The following is a 19,684-nucleotide window of genomic DNA, read 5'->3' as shown; positions in this document are numbered from 1 at the left end:
TCCACATTCGTGGTAGATTCTTGACATAGTACGTGGCAGAATATTTTGCATATCACAAACATTCAGCTTAAAATGCTGAAGTTAAATACTACTATTATTTAGAAAGAACTTCATCTAAAAGGAAAAATATTTTTTTTTGTTTTATTCTTAAACAGTCTCACAATGCAGCTCTGGATGGTCTGAGGCTCACTCTATAGATAAGGGTGACCTAAATTTTGTAAAAATCTACCTGTATCTGTGGGTGCTCAAATGCTGGGACTAAAGATGAGTGCTACTATGCTGGGTGGGAAGAATCTTATTCTGACTATTGTGAGGGCGAGCTTCTTGTCATTCATCTCAAATCAATGTCCTTTTTAGTCAGGAAGTATGAGTTTGTTAATTTATTTACTTTTAATGCAAAAAAAGCACCAATATATAAAAGTGATACCAATTTCTCCTGAAAGGTATTATAAGGCTTTGTGGGAGAGAAGAGGAGTTTTTTGAAAACATATTTTCTTATTCTGGTTTCTCATCATGTTTCAAACAGTTGTTGCTTAGCCAATAGAAGGATGTCTACACAGGAGACTTCCTTCTCTGTATTTATACTCTCATTTTATAACCAGTTTTGTTCCTGACCCACTGATGCCATTTCTCACTAAGTGAGCTATTTAAGAAGTTGTAGCTGGCACAGAGCCATCTGAAACAACTTTAGTGCTCTCCCTGGCCCATCCCCACAGTGGAATGCCATTTATCTCTCCTGAACCATGGGAGCCTTATTTCATCATCATGTTTTCAGGGTTCTTTCCTCCCCCAGCTATCTCACACTAACATGACACAGAGTCCACCTTTGTATGTTTCTGTCTGGATATTGCTTTGTATCCCTTGATTGTACATGGTTGTTGCACTATTTTATCACTTTATAGTTGATTATGTGTGATAATTCTTTTTTTTTTTTAATTATTCTTGTCTAACCAGAAAGTATATTAGTTGCCTATAAGATGTGGAGTAAGATTTTGAAGGCTGGAGACGAAAGCATTTACTTGAATAAACTAAATCATCTCTGTGACAATAGGCTCTGAGGGTGGAATGAACATGAAGGCTGAATGAATGTCCCTTCTTCAATTACCAAGCAGATCCACAAGAATTCTTGTCTGAGGTGGTCCCTGGTGTCCTCAGGTCCTTGCTTGTAATAACATGGCCCCAACAGCAGCATTTACGATAGGAACTAAATCTTCTAGACATGGAATATTGCCCATTGGCTTCTCTCTGTCCTTCTTTCAAGCAGACTGAGGTAGTAGTCAATGTGGTTACTCTCCCTTCTCTCATATTCCTTGGTGTTTGGGATCCTCTGATGCCCATGTGGCTGAAGGAGTAGGCTTTCTTTGGGTTTTGCAAATTTCTGCTTACGTGAGAATGTTGTAAAGTAGGCAGATTCTTTTCGAGAGTCTCAAGTTCTCAAACCTCCCTCCGTCCTTCCTAGCACCAGCTGCCTCTTTTCTTGCTCAGATACCGTTGACTTTTTGACCCATAGCAATCATATCTTGGCAAAAGATCTGAGTCTATTTGTATAAGGTAGACAATGTAAACTGTCTATGTCAGTCAGCTCAATATGACCATGGGAATGATGTACCCCTACATCAGAACTGCACATAAAAACAAACTACCGCACAAATGTATGCAATTATCATTCAACAAATGATCTAATAATAAAAGCATATGACTGGATCTAAAGTAGTTTATCATAGGGAAATGCAAAAACCCCAGCCACAAAAGTGGGAGATTGTAATGAGGAACATCTAACAGGTCAGTTTCACGTGGAGCCTTGTTACTCTCATCTGTCAGTTTATAGGAAGTTGACTTCTTGAACCCATAGAGCCCGAGCACCTCAGTAGGCTCTATGGGCAACTGGTATCTCACTCACAGCTAACTAGTAGCCCATAATCCTTCTGGTCTCATTTTACGTAAGAGTAGACTAGGGGGAAATGAAGTCAGTGTCTGGACAAAGGATTCCTTAGGCACTTGAGCATTCAGCATCAGAGAGTTATATCAACACTTGATTAGCTTTTTCATTTCTTGTTGTGCTTATACAAATGTTTGAACTAGGTTGTGTGTGTGTGTGTGTGTGTTTTTTTTTTTTTTCAGCTCCATGTTGTCCACTGGAATTCAGACAAATACCCCAGCTTTGTAGAGGCAGCTCATGAGTCTGATGGGCTGGCTGTCCTGGGAGTATTTCTACAGGTGAGAATTCACTATTTGATTTTAAATAGCCATTCAACTAGTTTAAAATAGCAAACTAGTTCTAAATCTAGCATTTTCCTTTTGAAGTGAACACTAAAATGTTCCATAATAGTTTGGGGAAAGAGTCACATTTTTTTTTTTTCGAATTGCCAGTTGACTATGTGAGTAGCAACTTCCATGACAGCAAGAAAGCAGCAGAAGTAACAGCTAAAGTCCCAAGAAGAAACCTAGGGTCTTCTGGTTCCTGACTTCAACATTTAGAGCCCTAGAACAGAGGAACATTCAATTTCATGGTTCTTAAGCCACTTGCTTGACCACATTGGCAAATCATCTCAGAAATACTGATCAGTTGTTTTTTGATTTTTTTTTTTTAAGAGTACCACATTTCTTTTCAAATATTTGCGTGTAAACAGCAAGTTCTGCCATCATGCCTGGGGACAGTTTCTTACAGGGTGTGCACTATTTCCATGCCTCTTTATCTGTGTGATGTTGCAACTTGTGGAACTGGAGTGGTGCTGAGAGGCTGAGACTAGGAATGATGTGCCAAGCAGAGGCAGCCAGGATTTTATCCATAAAGTCTGGGTACTAGTAACAGGATCTAGGAACAGCAGAAGAAGATGCTTGACTCTTAAAGGATTTTAAACCTTTTGGTAGATTGAAAATGTTCCTATTAATGAAAGGCATAAATTTTATGTATTTGTGTATTTACAACAAATATGCTTTTCAGGGTGGAACCTTTTGATTTGGGACTTTAAGAAACTTGAGGCTGCAAGTAGGAGATCTAAGATTTCATGTAAGATTTGAGGGCAGCTCAGTTAGTCTGGATCTGAAATTCACAGCTGGTTTAATAGTCAGTCAATTTCCTAAAAAGGGTTTCTCTCAAATTAACCTGCATCTTAAACATGGCTCAGCAATTGAGAGTGCTTGATACTCTCCAAGGGACCAGAGTTCAGATAGTAGCCAGATTGTTCACCAGGGCTTGTAATTCCAGCTCCAGAGAATCTGACACCCTCTTCTGTCTGGTCTCCTGGAGCTTCCACATATATATGGCTGACACTCATACACATGCACACACATGCACATGCATGTTTGCAACATGTGAAGCTATTACTATCAGCTTTGGAACCAATTCTCATGTTATCTTGTTCAGACTCTTCTGTCACAATCAACCTGTCAGGTAGAGGTTCTACACTCACTGTAGGCTTTGAGCTGACTCTGGCTTTTTAGAAAATAATGAAAACTTAAGGATTGAAATGAAATGCTTGTTGCTTGTTTACTCCTGTAATTATGTCTGTTTTGAAACTTTACACTTTTAGATTGGGGAACACAATCCTCAGCTGCAAAAGATCACTGACATTTTGGATTCCATAAAGGAAAAGGTAAAATTAATTACTGTTTGTTAATGTCTAATATCTTTTTACTTTCCTGAATTTTGAGCACTTACTCAGTAGACATATCCTGCATTCTTAGAAGCAAGTTTCAACTTACTAGACCCAGACTACAGAAATAATTTATTATCACTTACCTTTTCAGAGTTGTGAAGAGCCTGATATTATCTAAAGTAATCACCAATAAGTCTTTGTAGATTTAGGTACTAATACCATAATTTTATTTAAAAAAAAAAAAGACTTAAATTATAACTTACTTAAAAGACTACTTATGTAAAATAAGATTCTTTTTTTCTTGACTCGGGATCTCTCTCCATATTTCATACTAGCCTGTTCTGGAGCCCAGGCTGACTTTGAACTCATGAACCCCTGCCTCTACCTGTTGACTCCTGGGATTGTAGGTATGTGCCATCATATTTCACTCTTTTGTCCTTATTCAATAAATCTATAAAATTCACCACTTTATCTGTTCTTTTCTGAATTAAAACAGAAATTTGTTTTACTAAAATATTAATGGATGATAGTTATAACACAGTGAAAGTGTGCATGCATGTGTGCATAGGTATCTTTATTAATATTAATTTTATATCTTATCTGTAGCAATTCTCTTTGTTTTTCCAGGGTAAACAAACACGGTTCACGAATTTTGACCCGTTATGTTTGCTTCCATCATCCTGGGACTACTGGACATACCCTGGTTCTCTGACGGTTCCACCTCTTCTTGAGAGTGTCACGTGGATTGTTTTAAAACAACCTATAAGTATCAGTTCTCAACAGGTATGTTCATTCTTCTAAGATAATTGCAACGGTCTCAGAGGAAACTTCTAAGTAATTTTTAAAACACTGTTTTTCTTTCTGCCATATTTTGGAGTCTGACATTTTCTTTCATTAAATAGGTGAATGGTTGGACTAGATGAGGTTCATATCCTTTTCCCTTTTTTTGACTCTCCCTCCTTTTGTTTCTTTCTTCTTTCTTTCTATCAGATCTTTCTATGTACCCTAGATTAGCCTTGAAATTTGGATCCTTCTGATTTAGATGCCCAGGAGCTGGAATTACAAGTGTGTGCCACCAATGGAGGCTCGTGGATTCGATCCCTTTCTTAATTGACCTTCGGTTTAAGTCCTTATTTGAATCACTGCTCAGAAATGTTGAGTGCTTAAGCTTTAAGTGAGTCACTACCCCATAGGGGACACACCAGATATCTGCATATCAGATATTTATATTACAGTTCATAACATTAGCAAAATGACAGTTATAAAGTAGCAACAAAAATAATTTTATGTTTGGGGGTCACCACAACATGAGGCCACAGCGTTAGGAAGGCCTGGTTATTTGCTTTTGTCTTTTGCTTTGCTGCTTGTTTTATTTGAGATAGAATAGGCTTGGTACAGAGAGGACAGCTAGTACAGAGGGGCCTTTATAACGGGAACCCACTCCTCTCTCCTCAGTCCCTAGACTGCTGTTCCCACTGATTCAGAAGTGAACATTCATGTCAGACATAGACCTTATGAGAAACATGCATTCAATTGCTTCAAGAAGAGGAAATGTTGGATACTTAGGCCAACATGAACGTAGATCTCCTGTCAACTGTTTTGTTTCTACTGTTCTAATGAAAATTGGTTTTTGGGTTTTGTTAGCAAAATGTTTGTGGGTCTACCCACGGGAATATTGCTGAGAACCTGCACCCTCCTTGTTAAGCATTTACTGTGGCATTTTCTTTGTAAATTTGTATTTTTCTTTGAAACTGACGGGGAATCAAAAGCAAGGCCTTGCTCATGCTAAGCAGTTGGCCACTGAGCTGCACCACAGGCCTTCTTTTTTTCTATAACATGATTATTGAGCCCTTAGAATAAGCCACAGGATCTAGATTCTTAGAATGTCCTAAGTCCTTAGAAATGTCTTTCTGAATGTTGAACTTATTAAGAGATTTTTTTTTCTCATATCTGTTGAGCTTTCTGAAATTAGGCCTAGCAATCTTCACAGCAATCAAGTCTAGTTACTTTTGCAGTGTTTTAGTTTGCCTTCCTGCTGGAGGCCTGTGCATGTCTGGTTGAGTATTCACCTCGCCTCCATCAGGTTAATCTTTCCAAGGTCATCTCAAGACAAGTTTTCCCTTGGAGTGAGAACTTGTGTTGAGTGTTTTCCTTTGTTGCTTTTGTATTTAGGGTTAAAGAAAAAAATAACAACTTAGTGCATAGTTATTAAAACACTTCATGAAGGTTTGGATAAAATCTAGGACTCCTGAGACTGGAGAGGTGACTAAGTATTTAAGAGTACTAGCTGCAATACCCACAAGGCATCTCAGAATGGTCTGTAATTCCTATCTCAAGGAGTCCAATGCCTTTTTCTGGCATTCATGAGACTCAGGCATGTGAGCGGTACACAGAAATATGTGCAGATAAAATATCATGTACATTAAATTCATTTCTGAATAAACATTAAAAATTTAGGAGCCCTATAAATTTTGTCCATTGTCTAATAAGAAAAAAAAAACTTCTACTGAATTAGTAGGTATATTAATAGAGTTGATTTTCTTTCTTTAACTTGATAAATATTTTTACATTGACTCATTTATTAAACTTCACAAACTTAGTTAATTATTATAAATTCAAAATGGCTCATGGCCATTCATAGTTTAAGAACATCTTTATTCTTTAGACACTTGGAAAATAGTTTTTTATTATTGTTTTTTTTCTCTAATCCATGAGTGATTTAGAAGAGCATATTATCAAAATATATAATATAGTTCTTTAAACAGAATAAAATGAACCTTACTAAAAGTAACTTCCTGCAAAATTAAGGGTTGTAATTGCCTCAATTGTGAATTCACCACTGTGCTATAGTTGAGGCTCTATGAACTAAAATTGTCAATGTGACTTTTCATGTATGAGTATGAGAAAGAATAGCTTAATTTTAGAGCTTCCATAGATTGGCAATTTTTTTCTGGAATATTAGCGTAAATTGACTGTAGCTGGGATACTGTCAGCTATTTCCATCTTACCCAGACTGATGGAGATATTTAATAACCATTCACATCACTATTAAGGTTTAAGGAATAAAGAAAAAGATACTTTAAAAAGTTTCAACTTAATTATGGGGAACAAAAACTCTAAGACAAAGCTCCCTTTCGGGGCCATACCATAAAATACTTAGGACTCCTTCCAACATGTCAAGGTTGTCAAAAGCAAAAGGAGACTGAAAATCTAAAAAGGAATGTCCATGGATGGGCTGGGAATTGGGCTCTGTGGTAGAGCACTTGTCTAGTGTCCTGTAAGACCTTGGGTTCAGTCCCAATGCTGCAAAACAGAAGAAAGTAAGTATGTCACTATTAGGCAGAAACTTTAATTAATGTTTCCAAGTTTATATGAAAGCAACAGTTATGGAAAGTGTACCATGTAATGTAAGATGTGACTCATAGAAAAACTGAGTTGGGTTGTGTGGGAAATATCTATAATCTCTTTGCAGTAGTTCTATAAATCAAATTTTTTCCTAAAATATAAAGCTTATAAAAATGCAAAATGTGAAGGAATCGTTCAGTTGCACAGTGTTTTCATATTGAGACAAACTGTCTTATATTATTGATTTTAAAAATTATTCAGCAAAAGTAATTTTTTAAACATTTAGTTCTGTAAAAATTTTTACTTGCTTTTATTATCTTGTGAATGTATATTTGAGTGTGTGTGTGTGTGTGTGTGTGTGTGAGAGAGAGAGAGAGAGAGAGAGAGAGAGAGAGAGGTCTGTGTGGGTCTCTATGCATATGATGTTTGTGTGTGTGTGTGTGTGTGTGTGTGTGTGTGTGTGTATGTATGTATGTATGTATGTATGTATGTATGTATGGGGGTCTATATATGCCTCACTGTGCATGTGAATATCAAAGGACAACATTGTGGAGTTGGTTCTCTCCTTTTACCTATTTGTGTGGGTCTAGGGATTGAACACACTTCATCATAGTTGTGTGGTAAGTGCCTTTACCATTTGAGCCATAGCTCCAGTATGTCCTTCCTTCCTTCCTTCCTTCCTTCCTTCCTTCCTTCCTTCCTTCCTTCCTTTCCTTCCTTCCTTCCTTCCTTCCTTCCTTCCTTCCTTCCTTCCTTCTTTCCTTTCTCTTTCATTGTTTCTAAATTAATTCTTTGTGAGTTTCACATCATGCACCCCAGTTTTACTCATCTCTCTATCGCCTCCACTGATCTGGTTTGAGATCTCTGGCTTCAGTAACATCATCAATATTGGATCCTTACCAGGGTTCCTCCTGATTATTCTGCTCTTGCCTTGTGTCAAAGAGATCCAGAAGCTTTGAAACAGCAGGACTGACCTTTTTATAAATCTCAAATCTTCATAGATGATACAGATTTTGGGGTGGGCCAACTATAGCCCTGGATCTGGGTCAGGGTGGCAACAGAGCTGGTCACTATGCAGGCTTTCCCTCATCTGCACCACCAAAGTGAACTCTCCAGCACTACTAAGGCTAGGCCACCCAATGCTGCCATTGGCAAGACGCAGCTCTCCTGCTCTCATACCCTTGGCACCAGGGCACCTGTACCCATGCCTTCAGAGCCAGATCTACTATGCTGCCCAGTCAAGGTGCCAGGCTCACTCTCCTGAATGCTATATTGGGCAGGGCTAGCTTTCCTGATCATCATGTCCTCAGGTCTGCTCTCCTTACTATTGCAGGTGATGAGGGACAACAGGCGGGAGGGTTTTATCGCTGTACCCATGCCACTGTATGGCAGATGAGGGACTAGTGGTGGGCTTTCACTCTTAGGGCTGGCTAACCTGCATGCCCACTGCTAGGGTCAGCTCTGCTGTGCAGTACCTGCTTTCCACAGTGCTGCATGCAGCTAGTGAAAGGTAGGGCTGGATCTCCTGAGCTCATGACCCTCTGAGTAGCTTCACCGACTGCCAGAGGTGGTGGTGGTGGTGGTGGGTAGGGGGATATCACCTATTTGCCTGTGCCATATCACAGCAGAATAGTGGCAAGATCAGCTATCCCACACTTGTGCCCTTAGGGCCAGCTACTCACAACTTTTTCCTCAGGCTAGCTCCACTGTGCTGCCTGTGTGAGGTGGAGGGCCAGATTTCCTGAGTGTTGCCTCCAGTGAGAGATGGGGCCAGCTTTTCAGAGCACAGCATACAGTGAGGAACAGGGTCAGTTAGGTACCTGCTAGAAGTCTAGTGGACTCAGACATGTCCCTCAGTAGCAGGTCAGGATGGGACCTCACCATGGCCCCAAATGGCAGGGCTGGCCCTCACAACAGACCACTCCTCTCTGCCCTTGCATCTCCATTTCTATCTCTCTCCATAATGCTCAGGTTGTTCCACTTTTCTTTCTCTCTTATCTGACCACCACATACTTGCACATTGTAGTCATTTGGGGGATTAAATTAAAATAATGTGGTGTAAAGAACTTAAGCACAGGACCTGGATCTCTGTGTTCCAGAAGAGAGCTTATTTCATTATTACTCAACTTTGGCTCCAGTGGAGACTTCTTAAAGATGGCTGAGACAAGTGTGACACAAAATTACTTAGAGAACTTTTCGCAAAAGGATTTTGTCTTGCTGGGGTTTATATTCAGGAAAATGAAGATCTTAGTTGGGCCCAGGAAACCAGCAAAGCAGGTCACACTTTGCTCAGCCTCCGGGCTGTACTGAGATAAACCTGCCAAGAAGGGCTGGGTGCTGAGTCAGCCTTGTTGAAAAGGGGGCGAGTTTTCTGCCTGAATGAGCCTGTGCTTCCATGAGGGATAAGGTATCTGAGCCAGCCAGGTAGGTCACAAAGCTAAAAGAAACTAACCTCAGCAGGGCTTGGCATGTCCCGCCTGGCTGGGCCAGGTGATGGTGAGAGTACTAAGGCTTAGGACTCTTAGCAAATGTGCAAGCTGGTAGAAGAAAGATCAGCAGTAAGATGCAGTTCTACATGGGTGAGGATAAAGGGATACAGAGGTAGGAATCTATGACAAGCTTCTGAGAATTGAATGGTGTGTGTGTGTGTGTGTGTGTGTGTGTGTGTGTGTGTGTGGTTGGTGTCTTCTGAGCAATCAGTGACATCCATCCCTGGGGAGGCATATTGTCCTGGGAAGCTCATAGATCACTATCTTAAGGTTGAACTGCATTCCTAATACCATCATGTGGACTGGAGTCATGACCAACGTTACTTTAGCCTATGTTGCTGGATTTCACCAGGAAGTTTTTCTCATAAGTCTTATCTGTTTTTAACTAGAATGATCTACTCTAGGGAAAATGACTATTCATAAGTTGTGATCATTTGTCTCCTCATTCTCATGTCTGAGCTCTTTAAAAAGACATGACAGAATCTCACTTTTGAAAACAATGATTAAATTCTTCATCCATAGGCCATGGTTATAAAGTACTATATTAACGGTGAGAGCCACTTTCTCCTCTGCCTTCCTCTTGTCTGATACTATACAGGAAATGAAGGACAGAAGACTAACTGATGTGCCCTGAGGTTAAGGGACTTAAAATTTCTGGAGAATAAAGGCTCTCAACCTAGCAGGTTACTAATTTTTCTTCATCAAGATACTGCAAAATCAAAAGAAACAACAAACCTTGTTGTATATGCAGTATATATATTTTTTTCAGGGAATTTATCCAATCTTTATCACTGTAGACTTTTGCTGAATCTTTTTAAGCAATACTGAATTTCCCCAAATTACTGGAGATTTAGAAATCAAAATTATAACAGACTATGTTTATAGAGCTTTGCAGCAATTACAAGTAGTGGGGAAAGTTATACTTACTGATATCCAAAGATGCTTATAGTAGGTATTATGTAGAAAATGGGGATATCAAACATGAGGTATATTTGAGCACATTTTTGTAATAAAATATGTCAGATGTATGTTGTAGAGAGGGAATGTATAGAAAACCGTTCTGCAAATCTCAGTTTGTGCTGTTCGGAGCACAACCTACTTTTACAACTTTGATTCTCAAGTGAAGAATGTTTGTATACTTAATTTTGGATTCATTGTTATTTATATGGCAAAGAGACTCTAACAGAACAATTCTTTATGATCTGTGACTTATAACTTAGAAATTTTACATTGCATTATTTTTAACTGTTGGAAGAGTAAAGACTATAACTCGTTTATCTTTTCCATACAGTTCATTAAGATCCCTGTGACTTTCTATGATAAATTAATTCTGATCTAATTTTCCACAGCTGGCCAGATTCCGAAGCCTCTTGTGCACAGCTGAGGGAGAGAGTGCGGCTTTTCTCTTAAGCAATCACCGTCCACCACAGCCCTTGAAGGGCCGCAGAGTGAGAGCATCTTTCTATTAGCAGCTACCAGTGGGTCAACCCAACAGGGACATGGAGGTAGCAAACACAATGGAGTGCAGATTTTCTGACTAATGGCTTCTTGAGAATTTCACATTTGTGGAGTCCTCTTGCCCAGCACTTTTGGCACCACAGAGAAACCAGAGGTCTGAAATATCTTAGCCCATCACTCCTAGATTTGTCCCAATGGATGTCCAATTGCTAAATTTGGATGTATATTAAAATCACAAAATATACCTGCTTCAGCCTTCCTGACAATAATGCCAGCCTTACAAACCTCAGGCTGCACTAAACTTTGTTGTGGGCTTTGGCTGAGCCTATCCTATTTTAAATAGCATTTGATAAAAACTTTAAATTCACTTTGAAATGGTATTATTCCTAAACAAGCAGTTCTTACAGTTTTGATATTTTTCTGATTAACCAGGAGTATATATTTCCTTTAACACATTTTCTCAGATTCTCATTTTATGTACTGTAATATATAGCACACAAGACAAGACACACACAGATTAGGGTAGAATAATGTGGCTACTCCTATGATTAAAGTAACCTACAGTTTTAGTGAAGAATTCCTCAGGATAAGAACAGCTTTTAAAGGCAGTATCCATCTAATATATTGTTTTGCATGTAATTGACCACCAGGATGATGACTGACATAGTGTGTGGCTCATGGTATTAACATAGTTCAGACCAGCAGTGTACACAATACCACTGCAGCAGAACTGCCCTGAGCTGGTGAACAGGTTCTCACACTTGCCCTGGGTTTTAACAGAGCAGGACACTATTCCATACCTGTTTTTTTTTTTTTTTTTTTTTTTTTTTTTTTTTTTTTTTTTTTTTTTTGTCACTTTGAAAAAGATGAACCAAGTCTTGCATAAGTGCCCAAGGATTCTGTGCATTTTCTAGGTAGAGCTTATTTCTTTCTCATTTGTACACATTAGGCTGTTGCATGATTTTATAAGATGCCATTTGGCACTAACTTTAGACTGTTCTATCTGGAGAGGTTTTCTTTTGCATTCAGTGATGGAAAACAGGTACCATATTCCTTTTGCTTTTCCATTATAAGGTGTTTCTATCATTAACCCAAATAACCACACTTAAGACTTGAATATTTGTTATAGTTTTGCTAACTTGTGAGACTGTGTCCCTGGGTTTTTAAGTTTAATCACTTGTTTCAGATCTCTCTCATCTTCTAAATGTAAAGTCAACTGCTGAAAAAATTCTTCATATTCTTCTTAGCAGAATAACTTTATTTTGAGTAAATTGTATGAAGATGTCTACCGTCACAAAAAATGAGAGCCCAAAGATTAAAATGAACACCTTATCCGGTGTTCTCACCTGCAGAGTCCAACCTGAGACTTAGAGGGAGACACACATACCATAAATATTTTATGAGCTGGATATTTAAAGGATTTGTTTAATTATCTTGATAACTGCCATCTTTCTGAAATGGAGTGCAGCCAAGTTAATTTAACAATTAAAATAGGATAGCTATCTCTTGGAAGCTTTTTAAAGGTAATATTTACTAATCCACATTTTTATAACCAGAGGTTCTTTTTTTTTTTTTAAAAGAATGTTAGAAAATTTTATTTATTGAGTTTTTTTTCCGATCAAATCGCCATTTTTACTTTTTCACACAAGGGTTATATACACAAAAATGCAGGATGTGGGGGAAGGGGATGATGCAGGAACTTAAGTGTTCAAGGGGAGTACAGATATCTTACAGAACAGAGTGTCAGCTATAACCAGAGGTTCTTAAAAATAGTTTTTAATAGCTGAATAGTATTCCATTGTGTAAATGAACCCCATTTTCTGTATCCATTCTTCAGTTGAGGGAGATCTGGGTTGTCTCCAGCTTCTGGCTATTATAAATAAGGCTGCTATGAACATGGTGGAACTTCTTTTGGGTATATGCCCAGGAGTGGTATAGCTAGGTCTTCAGGTAAAACTATTTCTGCTTTTCCGAGGAACTGCTAGACTGATTTCCAGAGTGGTTGTCCCAGCTTGCAATCCCACCAGCAATGGAGGAATGTTCCTCTTTCTCCACATCCTCACCAGCATGTGCGGTTACTGAGTTTTTGATCTTAGCCATTTGGATTGGTGTAAGGTGGAATCTCAGGGTTGTTTTGATTTGCATTTCCCTGATGACTTAATGCTGACTGACACAGATGCAGATATTTACAGCCAACCATTGGATTGAGGTCTGAGATCCCTATGAAAGAGTTAGGGAACAGATTGAAGGAGCTGAAGGGGATGGCAACCCCATAGGAAAAACAACAGTATCAGCTAACCCAAACCCCTCAGAGCTCACAGAGATTAAGCCACCCAGCAAAGAACATACATGGGCTGGTCTGTGGCCCCTGGCAGATATGTAGCAGAGAACTGCCTTGTTTGGTCTCGGTGGGAATGGATGCATCTAATCCTATAGAGATTTGATGCCCTAGGGAAGGGAGATGCTGGGGGGTTGGGGGAGAAAGGGGGTAGGTGAGGGGGATGGTTGTGTGTGTGTGTGTGTGTGTGTGTGTGTGTGTGTGTGTGTGTGTGAAAACACCCTCTCAGAGCCAAAGCAGAGGGAGTAGGGGGTGAAGAACTCTGGGGGGTGGGTGGGAAGGGGGACATTTGGAATGTAAATAAATAAAATAATAAAAAAAAAAAAGAATTCAGACTCATTAGCTCTTTTCACTTCTAGATAAAAAATAAGTAAATCAATGAAGCAAATAAATCCTGTATTTATTTAGAAAACTTTAAAAAGTGGTTTTTAAAAAGTGGTTTTAAAAATATCAGTGTTGGGTGGGAAAGTATTTCTTTAGTTTGGAAACACATGCTGGGAAGCATTCTAGTCAGAGTCTGTTTTCTCAGAATCTGGAATGTGTGATGGTGGGGCTCTAATGACATCTACCTGTTACCTAATAGGTAACTCATGGTTTCAATGCAGCTCTGTGTCTCCACATAGTGGGCTAACCCCATCCATCTAGCACTGATTTCCTTGGTGATCATCTGCTTATTTGTATCTCTTGGAGGTAGGTCAGTGCTTTAAAATTGTCATAATGTTCTCATTAAGTAGGATTGTAAGTTACTCATGTGACTCTTTATATCATGTGGTTTCCCACATCACCTACTGGATTTATGCTTGTTAAGCATTTTATCTTATAATTTGATTTTAATTCAACCAAACTAATGAAAATGAGAAAAACACTTGTCAGTAGCAAGGTTTTGTATATGTAACAAGTGGAATTGGATTGTATATTCTACACCGTTTAAAAGGAAATAATGTCAGACTTATAAAACATTGCAAGCCCAACACAAAGCAAAACAAAGCCATTTCCCCTGAATTATTTAAAGTAAGATGCCATCCGGAGTCCTTGTAGTTTTCTGTGTTCTTGTGGCAGTGTCTTCATTCTTTGCCTAGTGAATGGAGAGCTTACAATTCTCAGTGTTGGTAAGTAAAAAATACTTTTCATTATACTGGACTAAGATATTTCTCTGGGGTGGCTGGAACCTCAGGTTTGACTCTCCAAAGAGGAATTATACCAGAAATGAATCCTCTACTCCTGTCATGGGTTGAGAGAAATCTTTCTGACAGAGCCTCATATTTCTTTGCTTTGCTCCTGTTAGTGTGTGGGTTCATGAACATCCCTGCCAATGAGTTTGTTTCAGTACAAGTTATTCTGGGTGGGGACTGCAGTTAGTTTTTTCTTAGCTGTGCTCACAGCATAAAAACTGAAGAAGTCTTGGGGAGTGTATGTTTCCTGAGATCAGAAGGACTCAGTCCTAAGTTTCTACTGGAGGTGTGACATGAAAAAAATTAACAAAGGCATCTATTTTGATGGGAACTTATGGAAATAACTACCTTTATGCAGCCAATTCTAGTCATCTGTGGTTGACTGGTGATGGAAGGAAATGAAGGTATAGTGCACCTCTTAGGGTCTCTGCTATATACACGAGCATGTGTACACACACACACACACACACACACACACACTTAGCATTGAAACAATATAACATGATGTCAGTTTCCCCATAGGAAGGCATGAATTACTCAGTATTTCAAATGGAATGTGTAAATGCTTGGAATTAATACCACAAGTAATGGAAAATGCAAAACCAGAAGCAAACCAACCAGCCAATCAAACAAAAAGAACAGGACAGGCGAACAACCATGAGTTAGTAAGATCAGTAAACTTCCTCATTCCTTATTGGGAGTCAGTTTTCCCTGTTGTTGTTTACAAGCCAAGGCCACACAGCTGAAGTTGTGTGGCTTGGAGATCGTCATCATCATCACCACCATCACCACCATCACCACCTTCATCATTGTTTATTGAGAGGCCCAGCTCCTCTCTGGAATCCTACTTGAAGCAGAGAAATATGGAGAACACTCTAGATTTCCCCAGCAGTGTCACCTATTGAGGTGATCCTCCTTTATATGGGTCACTTGAAGCTGAGCTGGGAATCTCCAGTTGTGGAAGACCTTTGTCACACATCTATTCCCTGGAAATTTAACAATGACTCAGTGGATATGAACTAATGACTGTGCTAGATATAGAGATGACAGAGAGGTGAATCCTGCTCTTAGGCAGGCCAAGTCTTCCAAACTATAAGAACAGAGTTGATCAATATAAGACACTAAGTATCTCCGTTTGGTGTATTTATGGGGTAGCATGGCACTGTGGAGAAGATGGAGAAATTAATGCAGTCAGGAAGATTTTTCAGGTGGGATGCATTTCAGTGAGGTTCTTTTCCTCTCTAGAGGTTTTAGCAACTGGTGCGGAGTGGGAGGGACAAATGTCAGGGTTATTTTGTGAATGATGGAAACTTCAAAGTAGCTGAGGCAAACACTGGTGTTTACTGACTCACACAATTAAAGGAAAAACCCAGAAGTAGGGGCTGGAGAGGTAGCTCAGTCCTTGAGAATACTTGTTGCTCTTGCAGATAGATGACCTGAGTTCAGCTTCTAGTACCTTCATGGTGGTTCACCATCATCTGTAATTCCAGATCTAGTTTAAGTGCTTCTGAATTTTCTTGGCACAGGGCACACATGTAGTACACAGATACATGTAAAAATATTCATAAACATAAAATGTATTTTTTAAATTAAAAAGCAAAACAAAGCCAGTAATCTGGCTGTTCTAATGGTAAAACAGAGGGTTAAAATCAAAACCCAGTCTATCTACACCCTTGAAAGTTGTCTTAAGCATAGATTGGGTTTCTTCTGTTTTTGTGAGCCAAACTAGTGCCAAAGGACAGGTTCTACATTCAGCAATATTAAAATGTATCTGATTTATATTTTCCTTGGCCAGAAGCAAATCTCCTTCTCAATGCTTAACCAAGTCACCATAGCCAAGGGAAGACACAGCTCATGGAAGGAGATCTTTTTATTTAACCTTGTCTCTCGCTTTCTTAGGTGCCTTTAAACTTAACAAACAACATAGACTGTTATAATAACCTGTCTTTATATGCCACTCCAAAAGCACCAAAGGAATCCCAGAAGACAATAAACAGAGGCAGAGAATCACTGCATGTTTGGAGACAGCCTGGTCTACATGAGGAGTTTCCAGCCAGCCAAGGCTACTCAGGGGAGAGGTGGGATATGGGGAGGGGTAAGGAGGAGAGGGCGAGAAGGCAAGAAGAAAGGAAGAAAGGGAGAGATGAGTATATGAATGGAAGGAAGAAGGGGTGGTTGAAGGGAGGGAGAGACGGAGGGAGGAGGAGAGGGAGGGAGAGAAGTGAAGTAAATATATTTGTTGAATACTAGTGAATAAACACATGGATGAAAGTAAATGCTCCCATTACATTCAAGACTAGCACAGTTTGCTATGTATTTTTCCCCTGGTGAAATAGCAGATGCTCTAGATTGTCCCAGTAAAAACAAAAGCAATTTGCTTGCTAAAGAAATGCTACCTTGGAGATTATGAAATTACTCCAAGATAAACTATTGAAGAGCATTGCTCCGGCCAAAGCCACCTATTTCAGAGTCAAATCTACTGCCACCCTCTGGACAATGAGGGAAATGTCATGGACCAACAGTTCTGAGTGGTTTGCTGACTTCCAGCATAATCAATCCCTGAGACACATTCAGGCGGTCAGTGAGATCAACATTATTTTATACTAATGATACTAATGCCAAAATATTGTTTGCTGTATTCTTGGTTTGATACGTGTGCTTCTGATTAATAAAGTTGGCTAACAACCATCAGTCTGAGCTCAGGGACTCTGGTGAAGGAGCTGGCGGAAGGACTGGAGGAACTGAGGAGAATTGCAGCCCCATAGGAAGAACAACATCAGCTGGCTGGACCACCCAGAGCTCCCAGGGACTAGACCACCAACCAAGGAGTGGATAGAGAGGGATTCATGGCTCCAGATACATAGGTAACAGAGGATGGCCTTGTTTGACATCAATAGGAGGGGAGGCCCTTAGTCCTGTGGAGGAGGTTCGATGTCCCAGCTGAAGGGGTGGGGCAGAAGAGGGTGGGTGGGTGGGGGAGCACCCTCATAGAGGCAAAGGGAAGGGAGGAGAGTAAGGTTGTGGGATGGGGGGGGGGGGCTTGTGAAGGGGTAACTGGAAAGTGGGATATCATTTGAGATGTAAATGAATGGAATGATTAATAAAAAAAAAAATGTTGGCCAAGACTGCTGATATCTCAGTAGAAATTGAGACTGTAGCAACAAGCAGCATGTCTGTATATTATTTTGTTTAAAGGTGCTCTTTTGATGTTATATTTATAAATATACAAAAATATATTATATATTATTAATAAAGATCTAATATATTGTTTATTCTCATGACCAAAGTGAGATAGTATTTACATTATTCTAAATGAATAACTATGAAAATCTTCAGAAAAAAAAGTACAGCAGGAAATGTAAATCATTGATTGCTTTTGTAGAGTGAAAAATTATAAAGGCCATTTTATGAAATATGTGTAGATTTCTCGCCTTAGAAAAACTTACTTTCTCGAGAGTACCTGAGCAGGAAAAATGCAGACATTCCTCAAGCCTCTCCCACAGGTGGGAGAGGCTCAAGGCAGGAAGACATTCCTGACTACAGATAAAGATGCTACCACCTATGTGGGGCTATAGCCCTATAGCCGGAAAAAGTAAAGATAGTAATCTGAAATGGCAGGATAGGGCACAATGGCATGGTAAAAAACACATTTTTGAGAAGAATGCAGGGCGATTTCCACATGACACTAATCATTTAGAGTGAGTACCTCTGAATTGTTCCACTGTTTTCATGTTTTGTATCTTTAACAACCCCTCACCCCCTTCCCACTCCCCTGGTTTGTGGTTTTTCCCTTTAAAACCCTCCAAGGACTGGCCGAGGAGGTCGGACCTTGACTCCAGCTCGAGTACCTGGTCAGACCGCTGGCTGCCAGCTCTTTCCCTAATAAACCTCTGCTGATTGCATCCAGGTATGGTTTTTTGTGATCTTTGGGTGGTCGCAATGTCCTGAGGCTTGAGGAAGGGTCTCCAGAGTTTGGAGCTCTTCACTTTTTCTAATTTATTCTAACTCTGTATTTATTTAAGAAAACAAAGACAAAAAACCATAAAATATTATTAAAATGAGAACTAAGTCACTTTAGCGCATGCATTCCAAACTTACATAGCTAGGTGTTAAGACAGACAGGTTTTAACAGGGCTTGGGGAGGTGGCTCAGGGTTTCAGAGCACTCATTGCTCTTCCAAAAGATCCTGGGTTCAATTCCCAACAACCAAAGGATGGCTTTTAATGATCTATAATCCCAGTGTCAGGGGGTCAGACATCCTCTTCTGGAGCCTGAGCACACCATGCATGCATGTGGAACACAGAACTGGAAGCAGACCAACCACCCATACACATAAAGAAACAAGTACACATGCAAATACTATCAACTTAACAGTGATTTATCACCATTTTGTAGTAGAGCATAAAGAACACGAATCATGACTGTGACCTTTGCCTCAGAGAGTAAGTCAGAAAGAAGTACAATTCTTTCAGGCTCAAAACTCCTTGATCTGCAAACCTAAACCTTGGAAGCAAACACTGTGCCCTGTAATACAACTTTACATGCACTGCACTAAGCCAAAGCCAGTGTTTGTATCTTTCTGGAAGAAATAATCAGTTACTTGATAATTACTAAATGATTGCTAAGAATTTCATGAATGCTTTCTATATTTCATGAATGTTTTCTAAAGACTTTGTGCAACAACCAACTATAAAAAAAGCTCCTATTGGTCTATAAATTAGAAAGTTAAAATCTGCAGAAAAAGGAAAATAATCCCAACATACTGCAATGATTTAAATGGATATATACATGCATTCTAAGCAATTTTACTTAGAATTCACAAACTATAAAAGGACAAACTTCTTTTTACTGGAACACAGTGATATCTGATGATTTATTCTGGGGGCATCATAATAACCAAGATGATGCTAAGCATGGACTCATTATCCACTATTGTAACCAAACATTTTAAAGTAACCGTGAAACTTTAGTTGTCTTGCTATTACTGGGGAATGGCAGGGTTCCTCACGCCATGCTGTGTGTAGTTGGCTGGGAACGCCCTGGGTTCCTCCAGCTGGAAGTTAGGCCCGGAAGCTCAGTACAGGCCTCTCCATGGTTTCTCACGGCACAGCCCCAACACAAGAGAAAGTCCTTGGGTTTCCAAAATCGGTTTATTGACATGGTAGATGGTAGGACCAGGGCAAACCTGAGTTAAATAGGGAGGGGAAGAGGGGGGAGGGGCTGGGGAGAAATGCTTAATTAACTCCACCCTCTGGCCTTCAGGTACCTTATTAGTATGTAAAT

At 39.5% G+C, this 19,684-nt stretch overlaps 1 protein-coding gene across 3 annotated transcripts in view; it reads left to right on the top strand.

Moving 5' to 3' along the window:
• The window catches only part of Ca13 (carbonic anhydrase 13), a 28,224-nt gene extending 10,871 nt beyond the window's left edge, over window positions 1-17,353 (top strand). Inside the window, exons 4-7 of one of the 3 annotated variants that reach the window (XM_076911207.1) lie at window positions 2,122-2,217; window positions 3,534-3,596; window positions 4,227-4,382; window positions 17,094-17,353. In XM_076911207.1, the coding sequence (XP_076767322.1) occupies window positions 2,122-2,217; window positions 3,534-3,596; window positions 4,227-4,382; window positions 17,094-17,237 (459 nt within the window). In that variant the 3' untranslated portion in view covers window positions 17,238-17,353. The other 2 variants (XM_034516818.2, XM_076911208.1) reach the window with 2 other exon arrangements.
• The last annotated feature ends 2,331 nt before the right edge of the window (window positions 17,354-19,684 follow it).

The sequence above is a fragment of the Arvicanthis niloticus genome, chromosome 13 (assembly GCF_011762505.2).
Source record: "Arvicanthis niloticus isolate mArvNil1 chromosome 13, mArvNil1.pat.X, whole genome shotgun sequence".
Classification (NCBI taxonomy): domain Eukaryota; kingdom Metazoa; phylum Chordata; class Mammalia; order Rodentia; family Muridae; genus Arvicanthis; species Arvicanthis niloticus.
The sequence above is the reverse complement of the archived record's forward strand: the minus strand, read 5'-3'. Positions and strand labels throughout refer to the sequence as shown.